This window comes from Dipodomys ordii, unplaced genomic scaffold (genome assembly GCF_000151885.1).
Source record: "Dipodomys ordii isolate 6190 unplaced genomic scaffold, Dord_2.0 Scaffold155, whole genome shotgun sequence".
Classification (NCBI taxonomy): domain Eukaryota; kingdom Metazoa; phylum Chordata; class Mammalia; order Rodentia; family Heteromyidae; genus Dipodomys; species Dipodomys ordii.
Genome location: NW_012267371.1, coordinates 107,636 through 133,620, shown reverse-complemented (window position 1 = coordinate 133,620; position 25,985 = coordinate 107,636). Strand labels below are relative to the sequence as shown.

At 51.9% G+C, this 25,985-nt stretch overlaps 1 protein-coding gene across 1 annotated transcript; it reads left to right on the top strand.

The window, feature by feature from the left end:
* Positions 1-551: 551 nt before the first annotated feature.
* Positions 552-25,985, top strand: Krt80 (keratin 80, type II). The gene is made up of 9 exons (XM_013032468.1): positions 552-914; positions 7,843-8,051; positions 13,322-13,382; positions 13,980-14,075; positions 21,925-22,089; positions 22,525-22,650; positions 23,242-23,462; positions 23,941-24,005; positions 24,133-25,985. The coding sequence occupies exons 1-9, from the start codon at positions 615-617 to the stop codon at positions 24,255-24,257; spliced, it is 1,368 nt and encodes a 455-aa protein (XP_012887922.1). The 5' UTR covers positions 552-614; the 3' UTR covers positions 24,258-25,985.

The following is a 25,985-nucleotide window of genomic DNA, read 5'->3' as shown; positions in this document are numbered from 1 at the left end:
GGAAGGAAGGAAAAACCAAAGAGACTCTTTGGCTACAAGAAAAAAAGTAATAAAAATGTTGTTTTCCTGTGCCCGGTTGGCGCGGTGCCCGGGACAGCTGCCCTGCACTTAGGAGCTCAGGGCTGCGCTTGCCTCATCTGTTCCAGAAGAAGTATGTGAGCCTGATACGTCACCGGTCAGGTATGCCGTGAGGTCTGAAGCCACAAGCTCTCTCTTTCCTTGCTTTTAAGTCTGCTTTCTTCTTGTCTCCCATCCCTGCCCCACTCAGCCCGGCAGCTTTGGTCCCCTTCTCTGAGATTAAGGTTTGGCTTGGATTAGGGGGTAAAGAGGGAGGCTATGGCCCCCCCAGCAAGGCAGATTCTCCCCCCCCCCACGTACCAGGGAGGCAGAAGGTGTGTGGTGCTGGGGGAGGGGCAGGAGCCTCACGTCATCTAACAGGTTGGTCGGGCTGGGAGGCGTCCCGCCCTCCTGCAGCTAATGAGCACTGTACAACAGGTGTTTGTGCCTCAGTCCCCAGCTTGTCCTGGCTGTGACAGGAGGTAGCTGCCTGCCACCTCTCCAAGGCTTGCTTGTTCACCCCAGGGCCCTCCCGCTCCCAGGCCGGGGGGGCCACCATGGCCTGCCGCTCCTGCGTCGTTGGCTTCAGCAGCCTCAGTGGCTGTGAGGTGACTCCTGCAGGCAGCCCCCGGCCTGGGGCCTCAGGATGGAGCAGTTTGGGGGCCTGTGGACCCAGCTTCAGTTCCCGCAGCCTCACAGGCTGCCGGCCAGCTGGCACTATACCCCAGGTGACAGTCAACCCCAGCCTCCTGGTACCCCTGGATCTCAAGGTGGACCCAGCCATCCAACAGCAGAAGAACCAGGAGAAGGAAGAGATGAAGGTCCTCAATGATAAATTTGCCTCCTTGATTGGCAAGGTAAGCAGGGGACCGGAAAGGTGCCAAAACAGAAGGGCTGCCAGGCCAGGGCAGGTGGCTGAGCATCACTCTCTGAGCATCACTCATCAAGCCCCACCCCTAGAGCCAGCCAATTGGGAGGCAGCATGACAAAGCCAGCAAGCGAACCCTGAATAAAGAGATGGAGAGGGATGCCCCTGGTGTCTGAGGAGAAATGGACTCCCAAGAGTGTTTAGCTATGAATCTGCTTCATGGCCTGTGGGCATCCTACTTCCAAAGTAGAATGGAAGAAGGCAAGGGAATGCTTCCTACAGGAAGGGCTTGTGGAGGGCTCTCCTATCTCCAGGGCAGTGGAATGAAGGAGATGACATGGAGCCTTATCCTCCTGTTGGTTTCTCAAGCCCCCGGCCCAGCTTCCCAAGGCAGCAAGCAGAGCAGGCAGGACTATGGAGGAGTGAGTTTGGGGCTGCCGAAAGGAGACTTGTTGAAGGCTGTGGTAGGTAAAGATGCATTGGCGTCAGAAGATAGGAATGCAAGGGATGGAGGCTTCTAGGTAGAACCAAGTAGCCAGCGGGGTCTCCTTGTAACCTGCCTGAGTAGATCAAGAAGTCCCTAGTCCCTTGGTCCCCATACTTTCTAGACTCTGCTTCCCATCAGTGCCAGTTTGTCTGGGGCTCTTCTATCTCTAGCCCCAGGGCAAGAGAGCTCCAAAGGAAGTCCTGATTTCCTCTCAAACCTCCTCCCCATTCACCTCCTCTAAGAAATTCCTTGGGTCCAGCCTTCCCAAGGTTCCATGTGATCCTCTCAGGTCCACTGTGTCCTGTCCTGCCCAACAGTGGGAATCAGGAGACTGACTTCTGCATTGATTGTTTGTTATTATCTCTAATTCTCTCAAGAGCCTTATGAAAGAAGACATTTGAGGGCAGGAAGTATGGCTCAAGTGGTAGAGTGTCTGCATAGCAAGCAAAAAGCCCTGAGTTCAAACCCCAGTACCAGAAGGAAAAAAAAAAGACAATTAGCACCCATTTTACAGATAAAGGAAACTTTACCTTCCTCCTCCTCCCTGTAAACAGAAGCCCAGCCTTCCATCCTGACTCAGTCCTTGTTGTATCTTCACCTCAGAGTCTACATTCCTCTGGTTGTTGCTGGTCTCCCCGGGAGACAGGAGCTCAGGAGCTCACAGAGAGGATGGGGGAAAGCAGCATGCAGGCCCCAGGTGGGAAGTGCCTTCCCAAGGCATTCTCCACTCCAGCCAGGAGTTCTAGCTGAGACTGCTCAGTTTGCCCTGCAGCCCTGGCCAGGCCCAGCTGGGCCCAGTGCCCTGGCACTCTGTGCCTCAGGGTCTCCGTTGGAAAGTTGGATGAAGGTAGCTTGGATAGCATTTCTGCAAAGCTATTGTTTTCCAGAGTATGCAGATGGGAAAACTGAGTTCCAGAGAGGCTACAGGCCTTGTTCAAGGACACACACACAAACACACACACACACACACACACAGAGCAGTTTAGATTAGACACAAGCCAGTGGTCTCTGAATCAGGACTTTTTTTTTCTTTTTGGTCAGTAATGGAGCTTGAACTTGGGACCTGGGCACTGTCCCTGAGCTCTTTTGCTCAAGGCTAGTGCTCTAGCTCTTTCAGCCACAGCTCCACTTCTGGTTTTTGAGTGGTTAATTAGAGATAAGGGTCTCACTGGGACTTTTCTGCCCAGGCTGGCTTCAAACTAAGACCCTCAGATCTCAGCCTCCTGAGTAGCTAGGTGTGAGCCGCTGGTATCCTTCCTGAAGCAGGAATCTTGTCTTTCCCTCCACCGTTTGTGTGCTGAGACCGGAGCTTCCTGGCTCACAGCTGAGATGTCCAAACAGAGAGCTGCAGGGAGGAGAGAAGATGGCAATCCAGACGGAGCATCTTTTCCCACAGTGGGAGGCACAGAGTCCCACTGCTGGGTTGGTTTTCCTACCCTTGGGAGGCAGGGCTCTGCAGAGGCGCCTCCTTACCCGCCAAACCTGGTTAATTCCTTAAAAGGAATGCTTCACTGAGCTATGTAATTTGGCTCAGATGGGTGGCTTTTCTCCCTCGAATTGCCAGTGTTGATGTCACCTGTGCCCCCGCCGTGGGCAAGGGGTGGCAGCCAGTGGGTGTGGGCATAGGGAGGGGTCACCTAAGGATGGGGTCTTATGCACAGAGCCACGGTGATGTCCTAGAAGAATCTTAACAGAACTGGAACCTCCAAACCCTCAGCTTTGGCTGTGAGATGGGGTGCCCTTTGCAGTGGGATCCATTAAGTAGGGGTGTCAAGGGTGTATCTTTAATTGCTGAGGGTCTGTCCCCAAGGAGCCCTGGCTCCTAGGGAAGGCTAGAAAGGCCAAGCAGACACAAACAGCAGTCATAAGAGCAAGCTGTTCAACATCATTGCTGAGCTTCAAAGCTGGCTCTGCTGCTAGCTGGCTGTGTGATCTCAGGCCAATGACTTTATCTCTCTGTGCCTCCACGCACAGAGGTGAAATGGGACCCTCCATCAAACAGGATGAATTTTGGAAAGTAGCTAGAACACACCCAGCATATAGTAAGTGCTTTATAACTGCACAGGGCAAAATAAAACAAATGAGCTTGGCCCTGGAAGCTCCTAGACTCCTGCTAGCCCTTCCCAGGCACAACTCTGGGAAGGAGGGAATGGAGGGGACAGGGCATGCAAAGGGAAAAGGGAAGGTACTTGGTGAGCAGGTGTGCCCCCTGGGGGAAGGCTCGGGGACAAGATGCCGTGACTAGTACAGGGGTGCGACTCCATTCCCTTGTGGGCCCTCCAAGTCTCAGAGAGAAATCAGCTTGGGGGAGAAGGGAAGGGAAAGAAAATGCAGGGGAAGCTGGGTGCTGATGGCTCACACCTGTAATCCTAGCTACTCAGGAGGCTGAGAGCTGAGGATCACAGTTCAAAGCCAGCCCAGGCAGGAAAGTCTATGAGCCTCTGATCTCCAATTAACCACTAGAAAACCAGAAGTGGCACTGTGGCTCAAAGTGGCAGAGCACTAGGCTTGAGTGAAAAAGCTCAGGGATAGCACCCAGGCCCTGAGTTCAAGCCCCACAACCAACAACAACAAAAGATTCCATGGAATGTCTTCCATGTGAATAGACAGGCTTTGAAATAGTATTGTTTCTTGTTAGCTGTGTTTGCTCGGACACTAGTCACCTCTGTGCTGATTCCATGTGTGCTCTGCTCTGTGGGTGGCCTTGAACTCCTGCCAATGGCAAGACTGCAACTGAGAAGTGGCAGCAGGAAAGGGAAGGGAGGTGGGGGAAGGCAGTACCCACATCACCCAGCAGGGGCGCTCTTCCAGCTTCTCACTACTTACACAACAGAGGCAGAGGAGGTGGACAGATAGTGTCCAAGATCTGACTGAGGAGGCTGTGGAGAGGGAAGCAGAGGACGGTGGGAATGCCTGGGAACAGAGAGGTAGAGGCAATGCCTTCCCCTAGGCTGTCACTTCTGGACGGCCCTCAATTCGACCCCTCTGGAGCCCTCCAAGGGACTCAAAGCCTTGATTGAAGGCAAGAAATCTGATGTCCTTCCCAAAGACTGGACCCTGCTTGTCTTGGGGGCCAAAGCCTCCAGGTGGGAACCCATGGAGAGGATGGAGGGAAAGCCACAAGCCTGGAACAACATCCTAGCCCTGAGTAGAACTTGCCTTCCCAAGGCAATCCCCAACTCCAGCCAGGAGTTCCAGCTCTGGCTACTCCATTTGCCCTACAACCTTCTGGACCTCAGTTTCCTCATCTATGAAATGGGAAGGCCAGTGGATCAGATGTATGATCTCCAGATCTCTCCTAGAGCTGAAAGACAGGGATCAGACAGACCAGAGAGGAGGGGAGAGCTCAGCCGCCTCCATGGGCTGAGGGCCACTGCCTGGCACCTCTCAGTGCTGGGATTATGGGCCCTCCCTAAGTCTTTGTTCCAAGAGGGAGGAGCCTTTGTGCAGGAAAGGAACTGGGTGAGGGACAAGTTTCCATCACCACCCACTGAGACAAGAGACTGCCCCCAACTGCAGTGGGAGATAGGGGGCTACCTTTAGCCCTCCCTGACCCCTAGGCCACAAGGGCCCTCAGGTTGAAGTAGCAAACCAAATGCACATCACTTCCCAGCAGGCCAAGGCCAATACATGGAATGCTAAGACTAAAGGAAGAACTTCCTGGTGTGAAGGTTTTCCTGTTGCTCATGGGTGGAGGAAAGAGCCTCATGTCTCTGCTCTCACCCCACCCTCAGTATAAACACAGAAGAGAGCTCCTGCTTGTCAGAACAGAGGGAAGGTGGAGTGAGCAGATGCCTCCCCCCCACCCCCCACGCTCTGTCTCTCACACACACAAAAGCAGAACAGAACCCCTCCTGAGCTCCATCCCAGCTGAACCTGTTTGGCTGTGACAACAGCAGACCGACCAACCAACCAACCAACCAACCAACCAGGAGGTTTAAAGCAACTTCGAGCAGAGTACGGAACATGTACAGATGAGAGTGACAAGGCACCAATGTCACTGCCATCTAGTGTTCCTGCTGCTCTGAGTGACCCTAGATGCCCAGTGGAAGTTTGCCAAGGTTGCCAGAGTGTCTCAGAACAAAATGGAAACTGTGAGCCAGCCGGGTACTGAGATCTCAGGATTGTGGTTTGAAGCCAGCCCAGGCAGCAAAGTCTGTGAGACTCTTTTCTCCAGTTAACCACCAAAAAGCCAGAAGTGGAGCTGTGGCTCACTCGAATGGGGTAGAGTGCTAGTCTTGAGCACAAAAGCCCAGGGATAGGGGCCAGGTCCTGATTTCAAACCCCAGTGCCTGCCTAATAAAAGGAAACTGCAGGTGCTGGTGGGGTCCCTCAAGATTAGAGAAAGAGCCAGTCATCAGTGGCTCATGCCTACAATCCTAACTACTCAGGAGGTTGAGATCTGAAGATTGTGATCAAAGCCAGGCCAGGCAGGAAAGTCCAGGCAACTCTTATTTCCAATTATACTTAATTGGAAAAAAAACAAGGCCAAGAATGTAGCTGTGATTCAAGTGATAGAGCACCAGCCTTGAGCGAAATAGCTAAGGAACAGAAACCAGGCCTGGGCCCTGAGTTCAAGCCCCAGTACTGGTACAAAAATAAATAAATAAAAATAAAGAGTAAAGGGTGAAGGCCCCATGAGGGCACAGGGTACATGGTAGGCATCAGAGGGGCCTGCATGGGGAGTGTAGCCACTAGTTTGCTGCATGGACCTGCCTGGACATCACTTGACCCTCAACTTTCATCCCACCCTTCATCACCCTCTATAAAGGGAGCCAAAATGGTGCTAGCAATTGTGCTGGGGTGGCCTGTCTATTTGTCTGAGACCCTATGGAGCATCACTGGCCAAAAATCACAGCATCCATAGGACAAAAACATTCCTGGCCATTCAGGAGCAGGAATAGGCCTAGTACTCCTTCGTTCTTAGGGGCCTCCCCTTGTCCTGGGACTCCAGGATAGGGGTAGATGGGTCCCAGTCTAATGAGGAGGGTGAAGGTCAGAGAAGCAGGCCAGCCTTGAGCCTTGGTACCAGAAGGAAGGCTGATTTTCCCAGAGCTTCCTTCAGCAAGGAAGCAGATAGGACTGGATGGAGGGAAAGAGTGTGCCAAGGTAGTAGGCTGGATGTGGAAGAGGGAAGAGGGTAAGCTGGGCTGGACTGGGTTAGTTGAGGGAAGGATGGGACCCTGGATGGATACTGGTAGGTAGGATTCTAGCTACTCAGGAAAGAGGTCTAGGGATCACAGTTCAAAGCCAACCCAGGCAGGAAAATCTATGAGACTCTTTATGTCCAATTAACCACCCAAAAGCCAAAACTGGAGCTGTGGCTCAAGTGGTAGAGCAATAGCCTTGAGCACAAAAGCTCAGGGACAGTATGCAAGCCATGAGTTCAAGCCCCAGGAATGTTCACCAAAACCGAAAACAACAACAGAAAAAGGGACCTTGACTGCCTGCTGGTGGCCGGTCTTGGGTCCAGCAGGAGGCATGTAGGAAGCAGAGCTTGGGGGAGAACAGAAGAAATTGGAGCCCTCCCAATCCTGGCCCTGGAGGCAGAACTCACCCAGACAGGGCAGTTGGGTCCCAGGACCCCAGGGGTATAGCAAAAGACCAGTGACGTATGTGCTGTATTAGTTCAAAGACCTCAAGGCAAACCGGGTAGATTCAGGTCTGGTCTGGGGACTTGCTAATTTTGTGTCCTTGGGCATTTCTTCCAGCTGTCTGCCTCTGTTCCCTCATCTGTAAAATGTGCTCAGGAGAACACCTTACACCTTGGGGCGTGGCCAGCATCTAACGAGTTAAAGACAAGCACTCAGAACCAGGCCTGGCATGCGTGAGACATCACACAGCTGTGGGCACTTAACTATTCCAAGTACAGCTTAGCTTCTGCCCCCAACAGCCTTCACAGGCAGGCAGGTGCTGTCACTCCCATTTTCTAGCTAGGGAAACTGAGGCGTAGAGAGGCTGCAAGTCTGGGATTGTCCAGAAGATTAGCATGAAGGTCCCAAATAGGTTCCACCTGGCTGAGTTGTGGAGTGTTTGCAGAAACCAAGCTTGCTGTAGAGGGCAGGGCCCATCAGGCCTCTGATACTTCATGTTCTTAGGGGTCTCCCAGGGCAGCACCAGGCAGCCAGCTACCGTTTGGCTGCCACATGGTTCACATCTGGCTCCCCCTCCCTCATTGGGCAGCCCTGCCCTCCTTGGGAAGCCTTTGCCCCTCCTCCATTCCCTCCTTATCTCAACATCTCCGGCTCAGTCAGTAACTGGAGGTGCGTGCTGCGTGCTGCATGCAGTCAGCCCAGGTGGATGTACATAGATGAGCCACCACGTCCCAGAGACAACCCCCTGGGGGTGCAATAATCTGCCTGGGCCCCCTGATGCTGATGCTGATGATGGGGCCACCTCTGACTCACTCCACACCCTCCTGCTCTCGCAGGTACAAGCCCTGGAGCAGCGCAACCAGCTGCTGGAGACCCGCTGGAGCTTCCTCCAGAGCCAGGACTCGGCCACCTTTGACCTGGGCCACCATTACGAGGCGTTCCAGGGCCGGCTACAGGACGAACTGCGCAAAGTGAGTCAGGAGCGGGGACAGCTGGAGGCCAATCTGCTTCAGGTGCTGGAGAAGGTGGAGGAGTTTCGAATCCGGTAGGTCGCACCCTGTGGGTGCCATGGGCAGGGACTCCGTCAAGATAGAGCAAAGGGAAAGAAGTCATGGGACATTTGTCATCTCGAGACAGATTTATGGAAGGTGTCACATAAACCAGACGCTATCCTAAATACTGAGTTATAGCTGCTCCCTTCCAGGGAGTGACCCTTACAACAATGTGAGGCTGGCTCCCAGTTAAACCCTGGTGGTTCTTAGGCACCATTCAAGCCCACAGACCTGAGTCCAGTAGACTTCCCTCCGGAGCCTGGAAGTAGCCTGCTTGTGGCCACACTGACTGGGATGGAACTTCATGTCATTCGAAGAGCTACAGATGGGCTTCTGTGTTGCTATGACTTTGTGTTTTGATCTCAGCTAACTAGAGAGAGAAGCAGCCAGGCCAGGAATGGACAGGGGCTGGCGTATTTGAATAAAGATGCATAAAGTTCCTTACGGGGGACTAGGTGTTAGGCATTGGAATCACCTAGAAAGCAAGGAGATAAAGGAACACAGCCACTACCTGGAAGATGCTGAGCAGACAGCAGGTGGGCAGTACTGCCCAGTGGCTATGGGTCCTGGCCTAGACACTTAGAAACAGGCGTTGGTCCTCCACTCCACCCTCACTAGCTCTGTAAACTGGGACAAGGGAGTTAGTTGCTTCCTAGCTGCACCTCTGTTCCCTCCTGTGTGAAATGGAATGACACACACCCCAGCTAGCAGGAGAAGGAAATGGAGAGTTTAGCAAGTGGGGTCCAGCTGCAATAAACAGCAGTTTCCTGTCCCCTAGAAGGGGACAGAACTGGTCAGTTTTGAAGGACAGAAAAGGCCCTTGGGTGGCTCAGAGAAGGGGGTGTCTCTCTGTGAATAGGCAGCAGGCAGGGCTTCTGGGACAAGGAGACTGAGACAGAGCAGAGAAGCCATGCCCCTGTGTCCTCTTCTTGGATCTGGTTTTCTGAGAAACTCCCAGCTAGGGTGAGGGGAGGACTAAGCAGATTGTCTGCTTGTCCCCTTTTTGTGGTACAGCCTAGCCCCAAGCCCTGGCAATTGAAAGTGAGGCCTACATTCTATGGTACAGCCAGGCCAGCCTGAGGATGGGACTGCTTGTCCAAGAATCTTAGGACCTTTCCTCAAGTGCTGCCCTCTAGGGTTGTAGGAAACACACAGGGTGTCTAATCTCCCATTTTGGGCTGACCAGCTACACCCCAACTGACCACGGTTCACGAGAATCCCCAGCTCGGTTCACTAACTCTTCGTAGGTCTTTGGCCCTCTGAGGATCAGATAATGACAGAACTGGGTGTGGGTGTGTGTTTGGGGGTGGGGGTGGGGGGTCCTGGGTCCTTTTATGGCAATAAACCGAGGCCCAGAGAGGGTGGGGCTTGGCTGCAGGCACACAGCCATGCATGCTAAACCCATTCTCACCAGGTAAGGCTGCTCACCAGCCCAGCTAGACGGCGTCCATGTTCAGCAAGAGTTCTGTGCAATCGCGGCTTGTTGTTTTCACCTGGCCTGCTGCCTGGTTTCTGTCCACTGGCTGCCTGACTTGCTGGGTTAGGCTCTGGGCTTCTCTTGTGTCTGTGCATGGGGAGTCCGCACAGCAGAGGACTGGAACTAATGGCAAGAGTCCTAGGTCTGCAGGCCACCTGGGTGTGCAAAGCCTGGGGGCCCCTAGGAGGGAGCTGTAGAAATTGGGTGGAGCCCTGATGGGGAGGAGCTGCTATGCCCCGCCTCTGTTGCTATGCCCCGCCTCTGTTGCTATGCCCCGCCTCTGTTGCTATGCCCCGCCTCTGCAAGGGGATGAGATCAGCCTTGCTCCCTGAAATAAACAAGTGGTAGTGGAAGGGGTGCAGGAGTCCCCGGCTGAAAAGGGTCTGAGGTGGGGTTTGGGAGCTGGCAGGCTGGCAGAGCATTGAGGAGGAGACAGAGAGACTAAGGTGTTGCCTGTGAGGATGGAGGCTTCCAAGGGCGTGGAAAGATCAGGGATGTCCATGATCTGTCTCGTCCATGCAGAGGCCCGGCGAGAGGAAGCAAGGTGCCCAAGCCCACATAGCAACTCTGGGAGTCTGCACACATGTGTGCAAGCTGGGTCTGGTAGAGGCGGAAGGGTGAAAGGGGAATCAAATCCAATTGAGTGCGAAGCACATCGTGCTGCGAGGGCTGAGGCAGGTCCCACACCCCCGAGGAAGGAGCTTTCTAAGTCACACAAAAGGCTATGAATGGACAGCAGTAAGTCACAGACCAGCCCAGAGTGGAACCCAACATCAGGCCTCAGCCCAGAAGTCCTGCTGTGCACCAGCCTATGGATCAGGCTTTGGCCCACCTAGAGGGCCCAGGCCCTGCCAGGGCAGATCCAACCCTGGGCAAGACAACATGAGGAGGTTTCCTTTGGTCCTCACACTCCTGGGTGTACCCCCTGACTCCCCTTCCCACCTGCATTCTTCCTCAGATCTCCCAGGGGATTCTTTTGGGTGGGTCTACAAGGAACAATCTAGAAACATAGGTTTCTTTCCCCCAATGGAGGACATATTCATGGGGTGGGCAGCTACTCAGCCAAGGCCTAGTACCTCTCCTAAAGCTTTTCAGATGCCCAAGCTAAACAGAAATCAGGGAACAGGCACCATGCAATTAGAAATTACTCAGTGGGCCAAGTAACAGAACCATCTGAGGGAGAGGGAGGCAAGAAGGCCAGTAAGAAGATGCAGAGGGGCTGAGCACCTGGGGGTCCCCCCTGGCTGCCTCCCCCACCCCCCAGGCTGGCCAGGACTATGCAACCCAGAGGAGGAGGGGAGGGGAAGACAGGAGCAGGCTCACCCACCCATCTACCATTTTTGTGTGACAGGCAGCCAGTGGGTCTCCAGCTGGGTTCCCTGACCAAGGAGTTCCTCAGCCCCCAGAGTGCCCTGGGAAGCCTGTTCAGCTCAGCCCATCTCTGAGGACTGGGGAGGGGTGTGCCGGGAGCTGCCCTCCAACCCTGCTCTGAGGCTTCCTGAGGTTCTGACTGCTATGGGCAGCAGATCCTCACACATCGCCATTGTCTGAGGCACACACATCAGTAACTTAACCCAAAGCCACATGACTAGTTCCCCAAGACACCAAGACTTGAGCCCCCTGCTTCACCAGCACATCACAGACACCCTCAAGAATTTCTCTGAGCCTCCACTTCCTCATCTGTGGGAAGGAACCCGTGGGACCTGCACCCCCCTTCTCTGAGCCACCCAAGGGCCTTTTCTGTCCTTCAAAACTGACCAGTTCTGTCCCCTTCTAGGGGACAGGAAACTGCTGTTTATTGCAGCTGGGCCCCACTTGCTAAACTCTCCATTTCCTCCTCCTGCTAGCTGGGGTGTGTGTCATTCCATTTCACACAGGAGGGAACAGAGGTGCAGCTAGGAAGCAACTAACTCCCTTGTCCCAGTTTACAGAGCTAGTGAGGGTGGAGTGGAGGACCAACGCCTGTTTCTAAGTGTCTAGGCCAGGACCCATAGCCACTGGGCAGTACTGCCCACCTGCTGTCTGCTCAGCATCTTCCAGGTAGTGGCTGTGTTCCTTTATCTCCTTGCTTTCTAGGTGACTCCAATGCCTAACACCTAGTCCCCCATAAGGAACTATATGCATCTTTATTCAAATACGCCAGCCCCTGTCCATTCCTGGCCTGGCTGCTTCTCTCTCTAGTTAGCTGAGATCAAAACACAAAGTCATAGCAACACAGAAGCCCATCTGTAGCTCTTCGAATGACATGAAGTTCCATCCCAGTCAGTGTGAGGTTCCCAGGAGAGTATACAGGCGAGCACCAGCATACTCCCTGTCACATTCCCCTTCAGGGACTTCAGGGACATTTTGTTCTCCCTGCTCCCCTCTTCCTCCCCCCCCCATCCAGCCACTATAATTTTCACCCTTGTAGCCCATATTAGAAACAAGAGGTAGTATGAACAGCTGGCACCCTGTGATTCAGGGACCCAAGTATCTATAAACCCTCACTGCCCGTAGGTACCCTGCCTTTAGCCCCTTGGTGGACTGGGGGACAAGATGGCCTGAGGCAGTGTGTCCAGTCAACTGACTGCGCCAAGTCCCTGCTGTGAGGTCAGGGACTGGGTTAGGCAGGCAGGGGCTGTAATTAGCACCAGTGACTCAGGCATTCCCTAGAGAGGAAGGAAGAGGCAAATCCCACGCTGGGAGAGCCACGGAAGGCTAGGGTAGGAAGCCTGAGGCTGGTAGATGCTCTCCCACCTGAGGGTCCAAAACAAACATCTGTGTGTGTGTGTGTGTGTGTGTGTGTGTGTCTGTCTGTCTGTCTGTCTGTGTCTCTGTGTCTCTAGCGGTGTGTGTATGAGGGTTTAAACTCAGGACCTCATACTCTCACTTGACTTTTCACTCAAAACTGGCATTCTACCACTTGATCCACACCTCCACTTCAAGCTTTTAGCTGTTTAATTGGAAATAAAGGTCTTCTAGATTTCTCTGCCCAGGCTGGCCTCAAACCTTGATCCTCAGACCTTAGCTTTTTGAGTAGCTAGGATTACAGGTGTGAGTCGCCACAGCCTGCCTTGACAAAACAAATACTTTGATTAGAGGAAGAAAGCTAAAGTCAGGGACCCAAGGAGCCTGTTCCCCACCCATGGGGGGGCCTTGTGGGAAGCCTAAGATGAAATACAGAGGGCCTTGAGTAAGGAGGAGAGCAACACTTGTAGTGTTGACTACACACAGTGTGTCATATCTGCCTGACTCGATGCCCCTCCCTTATTCCAAGAGAACCCTTAGAGACAAGGAAGCCAAGCAAAGAGGGATGATCATATTTGTCTCTTCCTATCCTACCCTCCTTTGCATGATGTGATGGCCTCTCCTATCTAGAGGAGCAGAGGGAGGAGGTGGGTCTGTGAGAAAGGGGGCTGAGAGAAGGGAAGGTGTGAACCGGATGTTTGGAAGGATCTGACCCATGCACATCTTGCCTGAACCTGAGATTCTCCAGAAAGAGGTAGGGAGAGAGAAGAGAACAGGGAGCTAGTGTGAAAATAAGGGCTGCTATCAGAGAGGCTTCCAAGAGGACACAGATAGGCTTGGAGCCAGGGAGTGGGTGGGGACTGCTGGGAGGGAGGGAGAATGAGAACCAGTGTCATTGGAGAGAGGGGATTTGTCATGGAAGATCAGTGTCTACCTGGCACAGGCCCTGATTGGGTAAGCAGAGGCCTAAGCCATGCAAAGAGAACAAATCAAACCCCAAGCTCCTGCCACTTTTGCTGAGCAACCTTTTTCCTCATCTCCCCCCCCCCCGACCCGCAGGTATGAGGAAGAGATCTCCAAGCGCACAGACCTGGAGTTCACCTTTGTCCAGCTGAAGAAGGTAGCTCGGCCAGCCCACCCCAGGGCCCTCCTCTAAGCTCCCTTACCCTCTTTCCCTTAGGAGTGCCTACTTCCTCTTGTGCCCACACCCAGTCCTCTAAAAGCTTAAGTCCCATTGAGGAAAGTGAACTAAGCAACTCAAGGGCAGCGATGGGAGGGAGGGAATGAGAGAGAAAGAGGGAACAGTTTACACTAAGCAAAAGGAAAGAAATGTGCCTATCACCTGATTTGGAAGAAATGATTGTATTGTCAAAGTTTGTAGAGTTCCTAAGCTTTATGGACCATGATCACGACAAATCGCCTTGTGAAGGTTAAAGTGTGTTTGTGACTTTAGCTAAGTACCACTATCCCACATTACTGTGAAATGTATGTAATCACTTCATCTCAATAAAGAAACTTTTAGAAAAAGCTTAAGTCCCAGGAACAAGAAATGGGCACAGGCAGAGCTCAGCCTATCCCCAGCCTGCCCCTTTTCCCAGGCCCTGAGCCAGATGACCTCCAGGAACCCTCCCCTTGGTCCCTACTTTCATTCACTCCCTCTCCTACCCTGGGACTTGGCCATTCCCTGCCAGTCTCTCACCTCTGCTCCCAACCTCAGGATCTGGACGCTGAGTGTCTTCGACGGACTGAACTGGAAACCAAGCTAAAAGGCCTGCAGAGTTTTGTGGAGCTGATGAAAACTATCTATGAGCAGGTGAGTCGGGGTCAGCATCCCACTGAGCCGGAGCTGACCAACAAGAGGCACAGGGAAGGGAAGGGAGCTGTGGTTATGGCCACAACATCCTAAGCCCCTCCCTGTCCTGATATTCTATACCTTGTTATTCATTTCCTGAAACATGGGCAGGAGCTCATAGGCTGCTCTATCTGGAAGAATTACTGAGGGGGGACACAAGGGACAAGGGGCATCAGGCAAAGATCCGAAAGCTGGCCTCTACCCAGGTTCCTTGAACCACTATTATTATTATTATTATTGGTCAGTCATAGGGCTTGAACTCAGGGTCTGGGTGCTGTCACTGAGCTTTTTCACTCAAGGCTAGTGCTCTACCACTTTGAGCCACAGCGCCACTTCTGGTTTTCTGGTGGATAATTGGAAATAAGAGGCTCATGGACTTTGCTGCCTGGGCTGGCTTTGATTCGTGACCCTCAAATCTTTGCCCCTCCCTACTGCAAGCTTAGGCAGAGACCTCCAGCCCATCTTCTGTCCCTCCAAATGATTCAGGAAATGCAGACAGCAAAGCCCCAAAACATGTATTCACCTACCTCCTGAATCCTCTACTGAGCCTGGGTGAACAATGGCCTGACAAGCCCTGTGGTGCAGTAAGTACTACCCTCAAGCAAGCCCTCTGCTGGGCCCTGCACTCGACTCCCTACCCCACTGTGTGTGGAAGCTGGGGCAGAAATGTCTGTGAAACTCTAATTTCAATTAACCAGCAAAAAGGTAGAAGCAGAGATGTGGCTCCAGGGGTAGAGCACCAGCCTTGAGCAAAAAGAAGAAAAGTCAGGAGGCCCTGAGTTTAAGGCCCAGTACCAGGCATGTGCACACACACACACACACACACACACACACACACACACACACACACACACACAAAGGACCCTTCCACAAATCCCAACCAAAGAGCAAAGTGACCACCACCATCAACAAGCTGTGCTATGGCATGGCGGGCTGTCCTTCAGAGCCTCATCCTGTGGAAAGGGAGCCTAAGTTTTGTGGCTGTGTATGGACCATACACTTTTTGGCAGTCTGAGTACTCCTGGGGTGTCTGTGTGGCTGAGACCTGATTGTAGCCATGCAATCTGGCACAGCAGAGAGAATAGTCCCACACCTTGGAGCAGCCAGCAGGCAGCCTCCTGGCCATCCATGCCAGCAGACCTGCCAAGCATCCTGCCCTGACGCAGCCTAGCCAGGCTGGGGTATTGCCCAGGACTTGAGAAGTAGTTAGGTGCTACTCTGCCTAAGTTCTCAGAGAACTGGTAGAGGCCAGGTAGGCACGTACCAGAAGGCCAGTGCTTCAGAGTCTATGCTCATGGAAACTTGAAAGCTAGCAGAGCTGGCAGAGCCAGGACAGAGGGAGATAAGAGCCAGGTCACAAATAAATCAGCGATGTGATCTTGCTGGAGGAAGTGGACATTTTAAAGCGATGGTCCAGGTACTTCTCCAAGAAGGTACAAGCAAACAGAGGCCCAGCCCAAAGAGCTACACAAAGCCCCTGAGCAGCAGTAAGCTTGGTGGCAGAAGGAAAATGAGGAAGCCACGGTGCTCAGAGCAGACAGAACAGGGTGGGAGCTGTGCTGTAGGGAGATCCAGTGTGGTCTTGGGCTCTGAGGTAAGAATTTGACCTCAGTTAAAGGCGATGGGCACTGAGGGGCTACTGGCCAGGGGCAGTGCACAGGGGACTCTGGCTACAGTTTGTGCTCTAATGACAACTGGGCAGAGACAGCAATAAAGGAGGGCAGGGCCAGACCCTGGGGATTGGAGCCCTGCAGACACTCAGATCCTCAGATGCAGAGCTCCTCATGTACAGCAGACTGGCACGATTTTCAGAGAGGACCTATGCGCCTGCCTCCTCCAAATACTTTATGTCATCCCTAGATTGCTGGTAACACCTAATGCAGTGCAAATGCTATAGAAACAGTAGTAGCAACACTGAATTGTCTAGGGGAATAATGATAAGAAAAAGCAGTACTTTAACAGTGATTGATTTTGCAAGCAGCGGTGTGGAAGTCCGTGGGATATGTTTTATTTCTCTCCAGTTACCTCTGGTGGCTGATAAGGCAACTCTAGACTCTTTGCTATAAAGATTTAGCACAGGCCGATAACTGTGGCTCACGCCTTGTAATTTTAGCTACTCAAGAGGCTGAGATCTGAAGATCATTGTTCAAAGTCAGCCCAGGCAGAAAAGTCTGTAAGACTCTACTCTCCAATTAACCACCAATAGTGGAAATGTGGCTCAAGTGCTAGAGTCCAGCCTTGATTTAAAAAAAAAAAAAGCTCAGGAACAGTGCCCAGACCCCCAAGCTCAAGCCCCAATACTGTCATATACACACAAATTCACTGCAAATATCAGTCACATATGTCATTCATAAGTTTCCTAACAGCCATATTTTATATTTTACAACAGAAGCAGGTCTGGGTTTGTGGCTAAGCGGAAGAGTCCTTCCCTAGCATATATGAGACTCTGGGTTCTAACACTAAAATTAATTAATTAATTAATTATATATATATATAAACTTATGAATTTGTTATATTTGCTTATATCTTATATTTATATATAAAATTTAACAGTCTTTTATTTCAACCCAATATATCCAAACTATGATTATCTCATTGTATAAACATACTTAAAATTTAAAAGGCTATTTTATTTTATTTTTGTTAGTCGTGGTGCTGTCCCTGAGCTTCTTTTTGCTCAAGGCTAGCACTCTATCACTTTGAGCCACAGCACCACTTCCAGTTTTTGAGTGGTTAATTGGAGATAAGAGTCTCATGGGGACTTTTCTGCCCAGGCTGGCTTCAAATTGCAATCCCCAGATCTCAGCTTCCTGAGAAGCCAGGGTTACAGGCATGAGCTATTTTACTTTTTCCTCATATTAAATCTTCACAGTCTGCTCTACCGCTTGAGCCACAGCTCCAGTTGTGGCTTTTTTGGGTGACTGATTGGAGATAAGAGTCTCACAGACTTTCCTGCCTGGTCGGCTTTACACGGCTGAAGTGGATTTCATTCTTCCAGGTTCTTAATTGAGACTAGTCACATTCCAAGTGCTCATTAGCCCCCTTTGCTGGTAGCCACCTCACTGGACAGAGCAGCTCAGAGCAAAGGCCGCTACCAATTACAGCTGTCTCACGGAGACATGCAGAAGCCTGGGTATCCCCACCAGCGATGGACACTAGATTCAAAATTTAAAAACCTAGTTATGTAAACCCATTCTGTGTCCCAGAAAGCAGCCCTCCTCTCTCCCTGACACACACAAGCACACAGCAGGGTGAACCTTCCCAGCACACAGCCCTTTCTAGCCATCTGGGCAGGACCCATGGCCATAAGCCAGCCCCGTAGGGGAACACGTGGAACCCAGATGCTGTGCATCCATCCAGAACTCAGCCTGCCCCACCCATAAGCTCTGGTTGCAGGGATTAACTGCTAACTATGCTGGTGACCTCCTGCAGCCAAGCCCACCCTCCCGGAGGCTGGTCCGGAAGCTCCAGCTGCCTAAACCGCTTTGGCAGGGAGGTCATGCCAGCAACCAGCTGCTCTGACCCTAAGTCCTGGTGTCATCATTGTTACCAATTACAATAATATCCTTCACTACTATGTATTAAGTATTTATTGTAGTCCAGGCACTGAGTTAAAAGTCTTTCCAGAACTAATCTCAACTAATCCCCACAACAACCCTGTGAATTAGGGATTAGGATTAAATTTAGGAGCACTGACTTTAGAGCAGGTTGGATCTGAGTCCTGGCTCAGTGCTATGTGAATTGGACAGGTTACTTTCATCTCTCCATGCCGCAATTTCTCCACCCGTAGAAAGGGAAAAAATAATAGCTCTACTTCACCTACTACTAGGTCCGCTAGCACTTAGAAAAGTATCAGTCAGAGTGGTAAGCATTTAACAAACATTAGCTGGTTTCAGTTCTGTAATCACATCTATTTTGCCAATGAGAAAACTGAGATGTTTAACAACTTGACCACAGTTACCTAATGTCATGAGCAAGCTATGTCAGAAACATAGAGGGACACACCTGGGCCTTTCTGCAGTGTCACAATTTATTGAATAGCAATCAATTCAGAGCCATACCAATTTTATTGTCATTAGTTCACTAAATACTCCTGATTTCACTTGATAGTCATCATCCATTGGCAAGTAGCGTTTTTTTATTCCAATCTTAATTACTAACACTAGCTCCCAGATCACACATTATACTTTCCAACAATCGATAGGTTACAGAATGGGTTAAAGCAACTGTAGGGTTCCAGGAGGTCTTAACAAGGAAATAACCAAAGGTTTACATAGTTGCAAAGAAAGACACTGCAGGTAGTTAGATAAGATATTATTAACCTAAGAAACTTGCCACTGTTGTAGGCCTAGTCTTACCAAAACAGTGGCTTCAGGAGAAGTTTGTTCAAGGTACAGGGCTGGTTCCTAGATTACTGGGTCTGGATGAATGGCAATTTGAGGTTGGGGGAGTCAATTAAGCAGTGGATCTTGCTTTTATATGATCTAGTGGAGAGAAGTGCATCATTGCTTGATCTCATGTGTCAGGTAAACTTCTGAGCCTGGTCCTTCTGATGTGGGTTTGATATACCATGCATCCATATTTTCTTGATGTCAATTGATAAGTTCATAGATGGTAATTTTATTTGCATAATTAAGTTACTGAGCAATCTGTCCCATGCTTTGTGCTGGACAGATGGTAGTTGTTTACATGCACAAAGAAGACCAAGAGTTACTCTGCTTCAGCATTTTTACCATAAAAAAGTAGCAAATTACTATTTTGTAAAATGGAGTCCCTTAGGGCAAAACACCCAGCCTGAACACTGTGGAGAAGCTCTGGAGCAGGGCTCTGCCCGATCTTCTTGCTTAACAAATACGCAGTGGTGGTATTTGGAGTCAAGTGCCCTGAAGTGCTATTTACTAAGCCGCACTGAGTTATTCCTGACCAGGCTATGTCTACCTGCCATCTATGGCTACACCCAGCAGCCTCTTGGGACCCTGGCATCCAAGGGAAGCTGGACTGCAGTGTCATTCTTGTCAGCCTCGGGGTGCTGAGGGCCCACTCCTACCTAACACCTCTACACCACTCAGGCAAGGGTTGTTATGTGGTCTGTTCCCAGCGGGGAACGGCGTGTCTGGACAGATCTACAGATGTTCTGAACACCCATTTCCTTCTTCTGTTTATTACACTTCTACTTAGCCTGGGTTTTGAGCTTAGGACCTGGGTGCTGCTCCTGAGCTTTTTCACTCAAGGCTGTTGGTGCTCTACCACTTGAGCCATATCTCTACTTCTGGGTAATTAGAGGCAAGCGTCTCATGGACTTCCCTGTTTGGGATTGGCTTTGAACCGTGACCCTCAGATCTCAGCCGCCTGAGTAGCTAGGATTACAGGTGTGAGCCAAGGGATGTTCCGTTCATTTGAAGATCAATAATCCCCCCTCAACAGGAGCCACTCCTTCCAGGGTAGCTGGACACTAAGCTTGGGGTCCTGCCAGGTTCATGGCAGCAGTAACTGCCCAAGAAGTGTTCTCAGAGTGCCTGCCACTCTCTCCCAAGAAGTGCTGCTGGGCAAAGAGGGTCTGGCAGATGAGCGGTCAGGAAGGGTACCCTTCTGCTCTGTCCATGCAGCAGATCTGATGTCACCTGAGCCCCATATTCTACAGCTCCAGGCATAAGCCATGGTCAACGCTATAACAACACCCACTGATGGGCCTCAGCAGGTAAAGTTCAAAGTATGAGGAATCCTGCAAGCCAGACAAGGCTGTGATTTCAATAAGAAAAACCTGTAAGGAAAAATGGAGCACAAGACAGAGAAATAGAGGGTGTTGACAAATGAAAAGAGTCATACGGAGTTGGGTACTAGTGGTTCATACCTACACAGGAGGCTAAGATCTGAGGATCATTGTTCAAAGTCAACTCCCCAGCAAGAAAATCTTTGAAACACTTATCTTCTAGTCAACAACTAAAAAGCCAGAAGTGGAATTGTGGCTCAAGTGGTAGAGCACTAGTCTTGAGTTCAAAAGCTAAGGGATAGAGCCAGACTCTGAGTTCAAGCCCAGCACCAGCATGCGCACGCGCACATGTACATACACAAGTCATATGGACCCTTGCAATGTACAGATTCCATTTGGATCCTGGCTCCTTTTGTTTTTCTTCCCCATAACGGCTTTCTTATTCTAATTTTTAGCTGTGTTTTTAACTGACACATAAAAATCTAAAAACAATACACATTATTGTGGTATTTTACATTACACAATACAGCACACAGACATTTCAACCATTCTAAACATATCTAGCCCCTCAAACATTTATTTCTTTTTATTTACTTATTTCTATTTTTTATTTTTGATTGCTATTATAAAGGTGATGTGCAGAGGGTTTAGAGTTACATAAATCAGGTAAAGAGTACATTTCTTTTTGGGAAGTGTCACTCTTTCTCTTGCTGTCTCCGTTTTTCCCTCCCATCCTCACCCACCTCACCTCAACCTAGTGTCTAGTGAGTACCACTGCTGCGTTTGTTCACCCTTTGTCCCTTCATTTCTGTGCCTCCCCGTATCCTCCCAAAGACAGATTAAATGAACAAATATGACAAAAAGAAACACAAAGGGGAAAAACCCTCTTGTTTCCATTTCCTGGAGTTCATTTTGATAAATATTATTTTAGACGATCAGAGCTGGTTCAGAGTTATAAACAGTGACAAGGCCGTCAGCACCTGGGAACACTGACTGACACGCGATGATTGACATACAGGCAAAAGGTGGTTCGTGAATGTCAGTGAGCCCTGTGCAGTTCACACCCCACACCCACAGGACAAGCCACAGCTCAGCACCACCCCACCTTCTGCCTACCTAGCAGAGGTGGCCTGGCCAATTCAATCACACCGCACAATGCTGGCGCGAGTGCATGCACACATGTGCACACACACACACACACACACACACACACACACACTACCCTGCCTGGTGTTTGTTGTGCCCATCCAAGGCAAGCAGCCTTAGTTGGGGCCACACTGGAAACACTGTTTCCATCTCCCTCCCTCCACACCCCTTGGCCTTCAAGGGTGGGAAAACTGGCAGGCTTAAAGAGCTAGCATCTGCCCTGGGATAGAAAGATGGAGAAGAAGCCTTCAGCTCCTGTCCTATCTGCACCCATGTCAGCAGCTGAGCCGGAGCAAAGGGGACAGGATCTCAGGTCGAGCTCTGCCCCTTCCAACGGTCTCCGCCTCCACCTGTGCCTCAGGGTCCCCTCCACCACTCGGGGGAGGATGAGCAGGCCAGCAGGAGGCTCCATGGAGAGGATTTCAAGCAAGCTGGCCCCGTTGGAGAGAAGCGGGCCATGAGTTTCTGCTTTCTGCAGGCTGTACCCCATGTTGAACGAGGCAGGGCGGTGACGGGCAGGGAGGCCGGCTAGCCAGCCTCGGCTCCCATCCTGCCATTTGCCATTCTTGGTGCTCCATTCCAACACTTATTGGTTACACTGAGCTAGAGAAGAATGGAGCTGTCTACCAGGCCCTAGCTCTGAGGGCTCATAAGTCTTTCCTCCATGAGCCAGGAGGAGGAGGGGTGCCAGGCCTGGGAGGGGCAGAGAAAACGGGGGATAAGGTTGATGCCTGTGGTACATCAGAGCTTCTCCCAGCCTTCTCCCCTCTCTTGGAGAGAGGCACAATGGGTAGGGAGGAGCCGGAGGGTCACTGCAGAGACCGTGACCCCTCTGCCAGGATAGAGAGGGGAGCAGCTTCACAGGCTGAGGGGTGAAGGGAAAATGGTGGGGCTAAGAGGCCTCCCAGCCTCCCAGCCACCCTGAGCCTGTCTGTGTGTCTGTGCTTGGCTCAGGAGCTGAAGGACCTGGCAGCCCAAGTGAAGGACGTGTCGGTGACTGTCGATCTGGACAGCCGCTGCCACATCGACCTGAGCGGCATCGTGGAGGAGGTGAAGGCCCAGTACGACGCCATCGCGGCTCGCAGCCTGGAGGAGGCCGAGGCGTACTCCCGGAGCCAGGTACAGGGCTGGCTCGGAGCGTGGATGGCCCTGGCGGGGGCCACAGAACAACTGGAGAGACTGCAGTTCCCTGTTGTGAGATTCATCACTGGGGGACTGGGGAGGCCCGGGACAAGGAAGGGACCACAGCCGTTGACCTTTAGGTGACCTTGAGGAAAGTGAGCACCTGATGGCTAAAGGGAAGCCACAGTGTGTCTCCTTCAGATTTCCATAGTGCCGTCACCGAGGCCAGATGTGGGCAGAGATATGGGGCTTGCCCGTGGCTGCTATCCAGAGGGACAGGGCGGGCAGAGGGGAGAGGGAGGAAGATCCAGGTGGGACTGCAAAGGAGATAGGAAAAGTTTGTGGAAAGAAGGGGCTGGGAAGAGGGTCAGGAGCTGCTGGAAGGGCTGCCATGAGCCACCCCTCACCATGGCCTCCTCCTCAATCCTCCAGCTGGAGGAGCGGGTGGCCCGCTCCGCGGAGTTCGGGAACAGCCTCCAGAGCAGCCGCTGCGAGATCGCCGATCTCAACGTGCGGATCCAGAAGCTGCGCTCCCAGATCCTCTCCATTAAGAGCCACGTGAGTGACCACAGCAGCCACGGGGGCAGCCACGGGGGCAGGCAGAGAGCTCACACCTGCACACACGAGTACACACACCTGGTCCAGGGTGCTGAATACCCCAATTCACCTGTGTCTCTGTTTCCTGAACCACCACATGGCAGAAAAGCAGAGCTGGCTGAGACTGTGGGGAACAAGGATCGTGTGAGCAAACTGGCCAGGGTTGCTGGAATCCCTCTCTCTTACACACACACATATATGCACACACCAGGCACACTCAGAGGCCTGGCCTCCAGTCTAACCCTCCACACACTGCCCATCCCCCTGCCCAGCTACAAGAGAGAAGGAAGTCTGAGAACTAAGTCTCAGCCAAGACAAGACTTTAGAGCAAAGGCTGCTTTAGGAGCACAACTAGACTTCCCTCTCACCTTAGGAAAGTATCTCTTTAGGTCTAACTGAACTCCCTCTTGCTGCATGGCAATCCATTACCACACCCACCTCTCCTCCACACATAAACACACATTACCAGGTACAAACTGCTGGCCCTGGCCTGGTCTCCTCCCTCCCTCCCTCCCTCCCATGACCTCCGTCCCTTTGACCTTCTGACTACAGTGTCTGAAGCTGGAGGAGAATATCAAGGCAGCAGAGGAGCAGGGTGAGCTGGCCTTCCAAGATGCCAAGGGCAAGCTGGCAGAGCTGGAGGCCGCCCTGCAGCGGACCAAGCAGGACATGGCACGGCAGCTGCGCGAGTACCAGGAGCTCATGAACACCAAGCTGGCGCTGGACATCGAGATCGCCACCTACCGCAAGCTGGTGGAGGGCGAGGAGAGCCGGTAAGGGGGCGGGAGATGAAGGGAGGGTGTGCGGAGAGCGGAAGGGTTGGAGGTCCAAGCTCACCCAGAGTCTGCCTTCTGTCTGGGGGGTACAACACAGTGAACCTGGCACACCTTCCTGCCAGATGTGGCTCAGCCACTTACTGGAGTTTTGGCTTTTGTTTTTATAGTCTCAGTTTCAGCATCTGGAAGAGGGGCTGATTGCAAATACGGCTCACCTGTGGTAGGAAAGCCATATACACACACCTGCCTGAAACAAGTCCTGAATAATGTTAGTTCCTTTCTGCAGAGATAAGAAGGGACAGAGGCAAAGAAAGCTGCCTATAGTCTTGGCCACACTGTAGTACCACTGCAGGGCTAGAACTGATGACCAAGAATCACCTGTCACTCGCTAGACTCCCACAAACCCCCATCCCAAAGTTGCTAAAGTCACAGGCTCCCTATACATTGTCCATGTTTCCACCCCCTCCTCCCCCAGGATGGACCTGCCCTCAGCCACTGTGATCAGCACCGTGCAGTCTGTACAATCCAGAGCCACATCCGGTGAGTTACCTGCCCAGGAACTGATGCTAGGGAGGGGCCTGGGGTTCATAGGGGTTCATGACCTCAAAGCATTTAAGTGGCTGTCAATACTCTAACACCTCTTCCCCACCTCTTGTGTCCCCTGTAGCTGCCTCCAAGTCCAGCTTCTCCAGATCCCCATCCAGGAAGAAGAAGACCCACAGAGGCCCCGTGATCCAAATTACAGAAATGTCAGAGAAGTACCTCTCACAGGAGTCGGAGGCCTCCGAATGATAAGGCAGCTGGACCCCCCAGGAACCCCACTGCAGCAGGAGGGACTTAAGCTAGACTCCAGAAAATGGCTCTGAGCTTCCACGTTGGGTAGGGAGACGAAATCTGATACTGAACTAAAGAAGGGTTCTAACTGGAGACCCCCCCTATTTGTAGGTGGCCAGAAGTAGGGAGCACCACCAGCTTCACTCCCAGTCAGTGTCTCGATCTCTCCTTTCAACCTTCTGGCAAGAGGTGTTCCTGGCTGGATAAACGGGGACTGGGGGTCAGTCTCTGTCCACCTCCTCCCAGCCTCCTCCTCCCACATAGGGCTCTGACCCAGGTGCTTTGACTCTTTTGCCCAATGCTTGCCCTGAACTACTATCTTAAGCCTCACTCTGCCTCTGCCCAGTGGTCTGAGGCCAAGGCCCTCAATTCCCGCCCAGGCCATGAGCTGAGCTGAAGCCGACACTCAGAGTCTATCTCATACCTAGAATTCTTGGGGATCTGGGGACTGAGGACTCCCTAGCTTTCCTGAACTTGGGCCCTCCAGATATCTGACAGTATTAGGGGGTCAGGAGAAAAGAGGCCTGGGTGTCTGAGGCCTGAGCATAGGCCTCAGGTCAACCCAGACACCCACCTGCACCCTGCTCTCCTCCTGTGGGCCCCTCCCAGGAGATCTCAGTCAGAACTGGAAAGGTTTCCACACCACCACCACCCCCAACCAGCTCCTCAGAACCTTTTAGAAGCTACTCTGGTTTCTATATGCTCACGAGTATGGGAAGCCAGATGGCAGTCTGAGAACAAGCAGGAGAACTGGCCTTCCCTTCATGACCTTGCCATTCTGGGGGTCGCGTCCCAGCTGGGGTTCTGGTGTCATGTCTCCAGCCTAGGCCTCTCTCATCCTTGGCCTGGTGCTGCAGGCCCTGGCCATCCCTTAGCCCACCCTGCCAGGAAACCCCAGGCCCATTGCCCTTGCACCCCATTTTCCAGGGCCTTTCTTTTACATATCCTAGAGACCCAGGACATCTTATCCTGTAGACTTCCCTCTTTTCTTCCCCTTCTGGCCCCTTCCGCCCTCCCAGGCTCCAGGAGGCCATGAAGAAGGCGCAGTCCAGCAGGTCTGAGAGCTTCTGAGCCCCTGAGCTGGGCTAGGGAGCCCCAGGGCAGTCTTAAAGGGACTCAATCCCACAAAGACAAACTGCATCCAACAAGAAAATCTGGCAGCCAAGTTCCTGTTGTTTTTTTCCTCTTGGCCCTCACCGCTGAGCTTTTAAAGAGTGACCAAACAGCGCCAGCCTCCCACCCCACAAGCCACCTTCTCTCCTGTCTCCTCCACTTCCTGTCTGATCCTTTCATCTCATTTTCTAGGACAGGGTATCCTAAGGCCTTAGCCCTCCAGACCTGCAGGGGGCGCTAATGGGCAGCAGACACAGCCATATAATTCCATATGACTCATCCTTGAAGTCCCCCCAAAGGGTACTTAATTGCTGCTTTCTCTCTCACCTCTCCCTCCCCCTCTCTCTATCTTTCTCTATCTCTCTCTATCTCTTGGGGCTATTTATTGGTTTCCATAGGAGCAAATCCTCAGTGGGAATATGAAATATAGAAAGTATATGTTATTTTTTCATAACTTATGTGGCTTTTAACTTATTGCTTCCCTTCCTGTTTCTGCATGATCCATGCTGTATGTAATATCTGGATTCTAGAGAACACATACCCCAGCCACGTCGTGCATGACAGGCTGACCCC

Coding starts and splice junctions, on each gene's coding strand:
- Krt80 (XM_013032468.1), top strand. CDS start 615: ATGGCCTGCCGCTCCTGCGTCGTTGGCTTCAGCAGCCTCAGTGGCTGT. Junction 915..7,842: donor TTGCCTCCTTGATTGGCAAG/GTAAGCAGGGGA, acceptor CTGCTCTCGCAG/GTACAAGCCCTGGAGCAGCG. Junction 13,383..13,979: donor CCTTTGTCCAGCTGAAGAAG/GTAGCTCGGCCA, acceptor TCCCAACCTCAG/GATCTGGACGCTGAGTGTCT.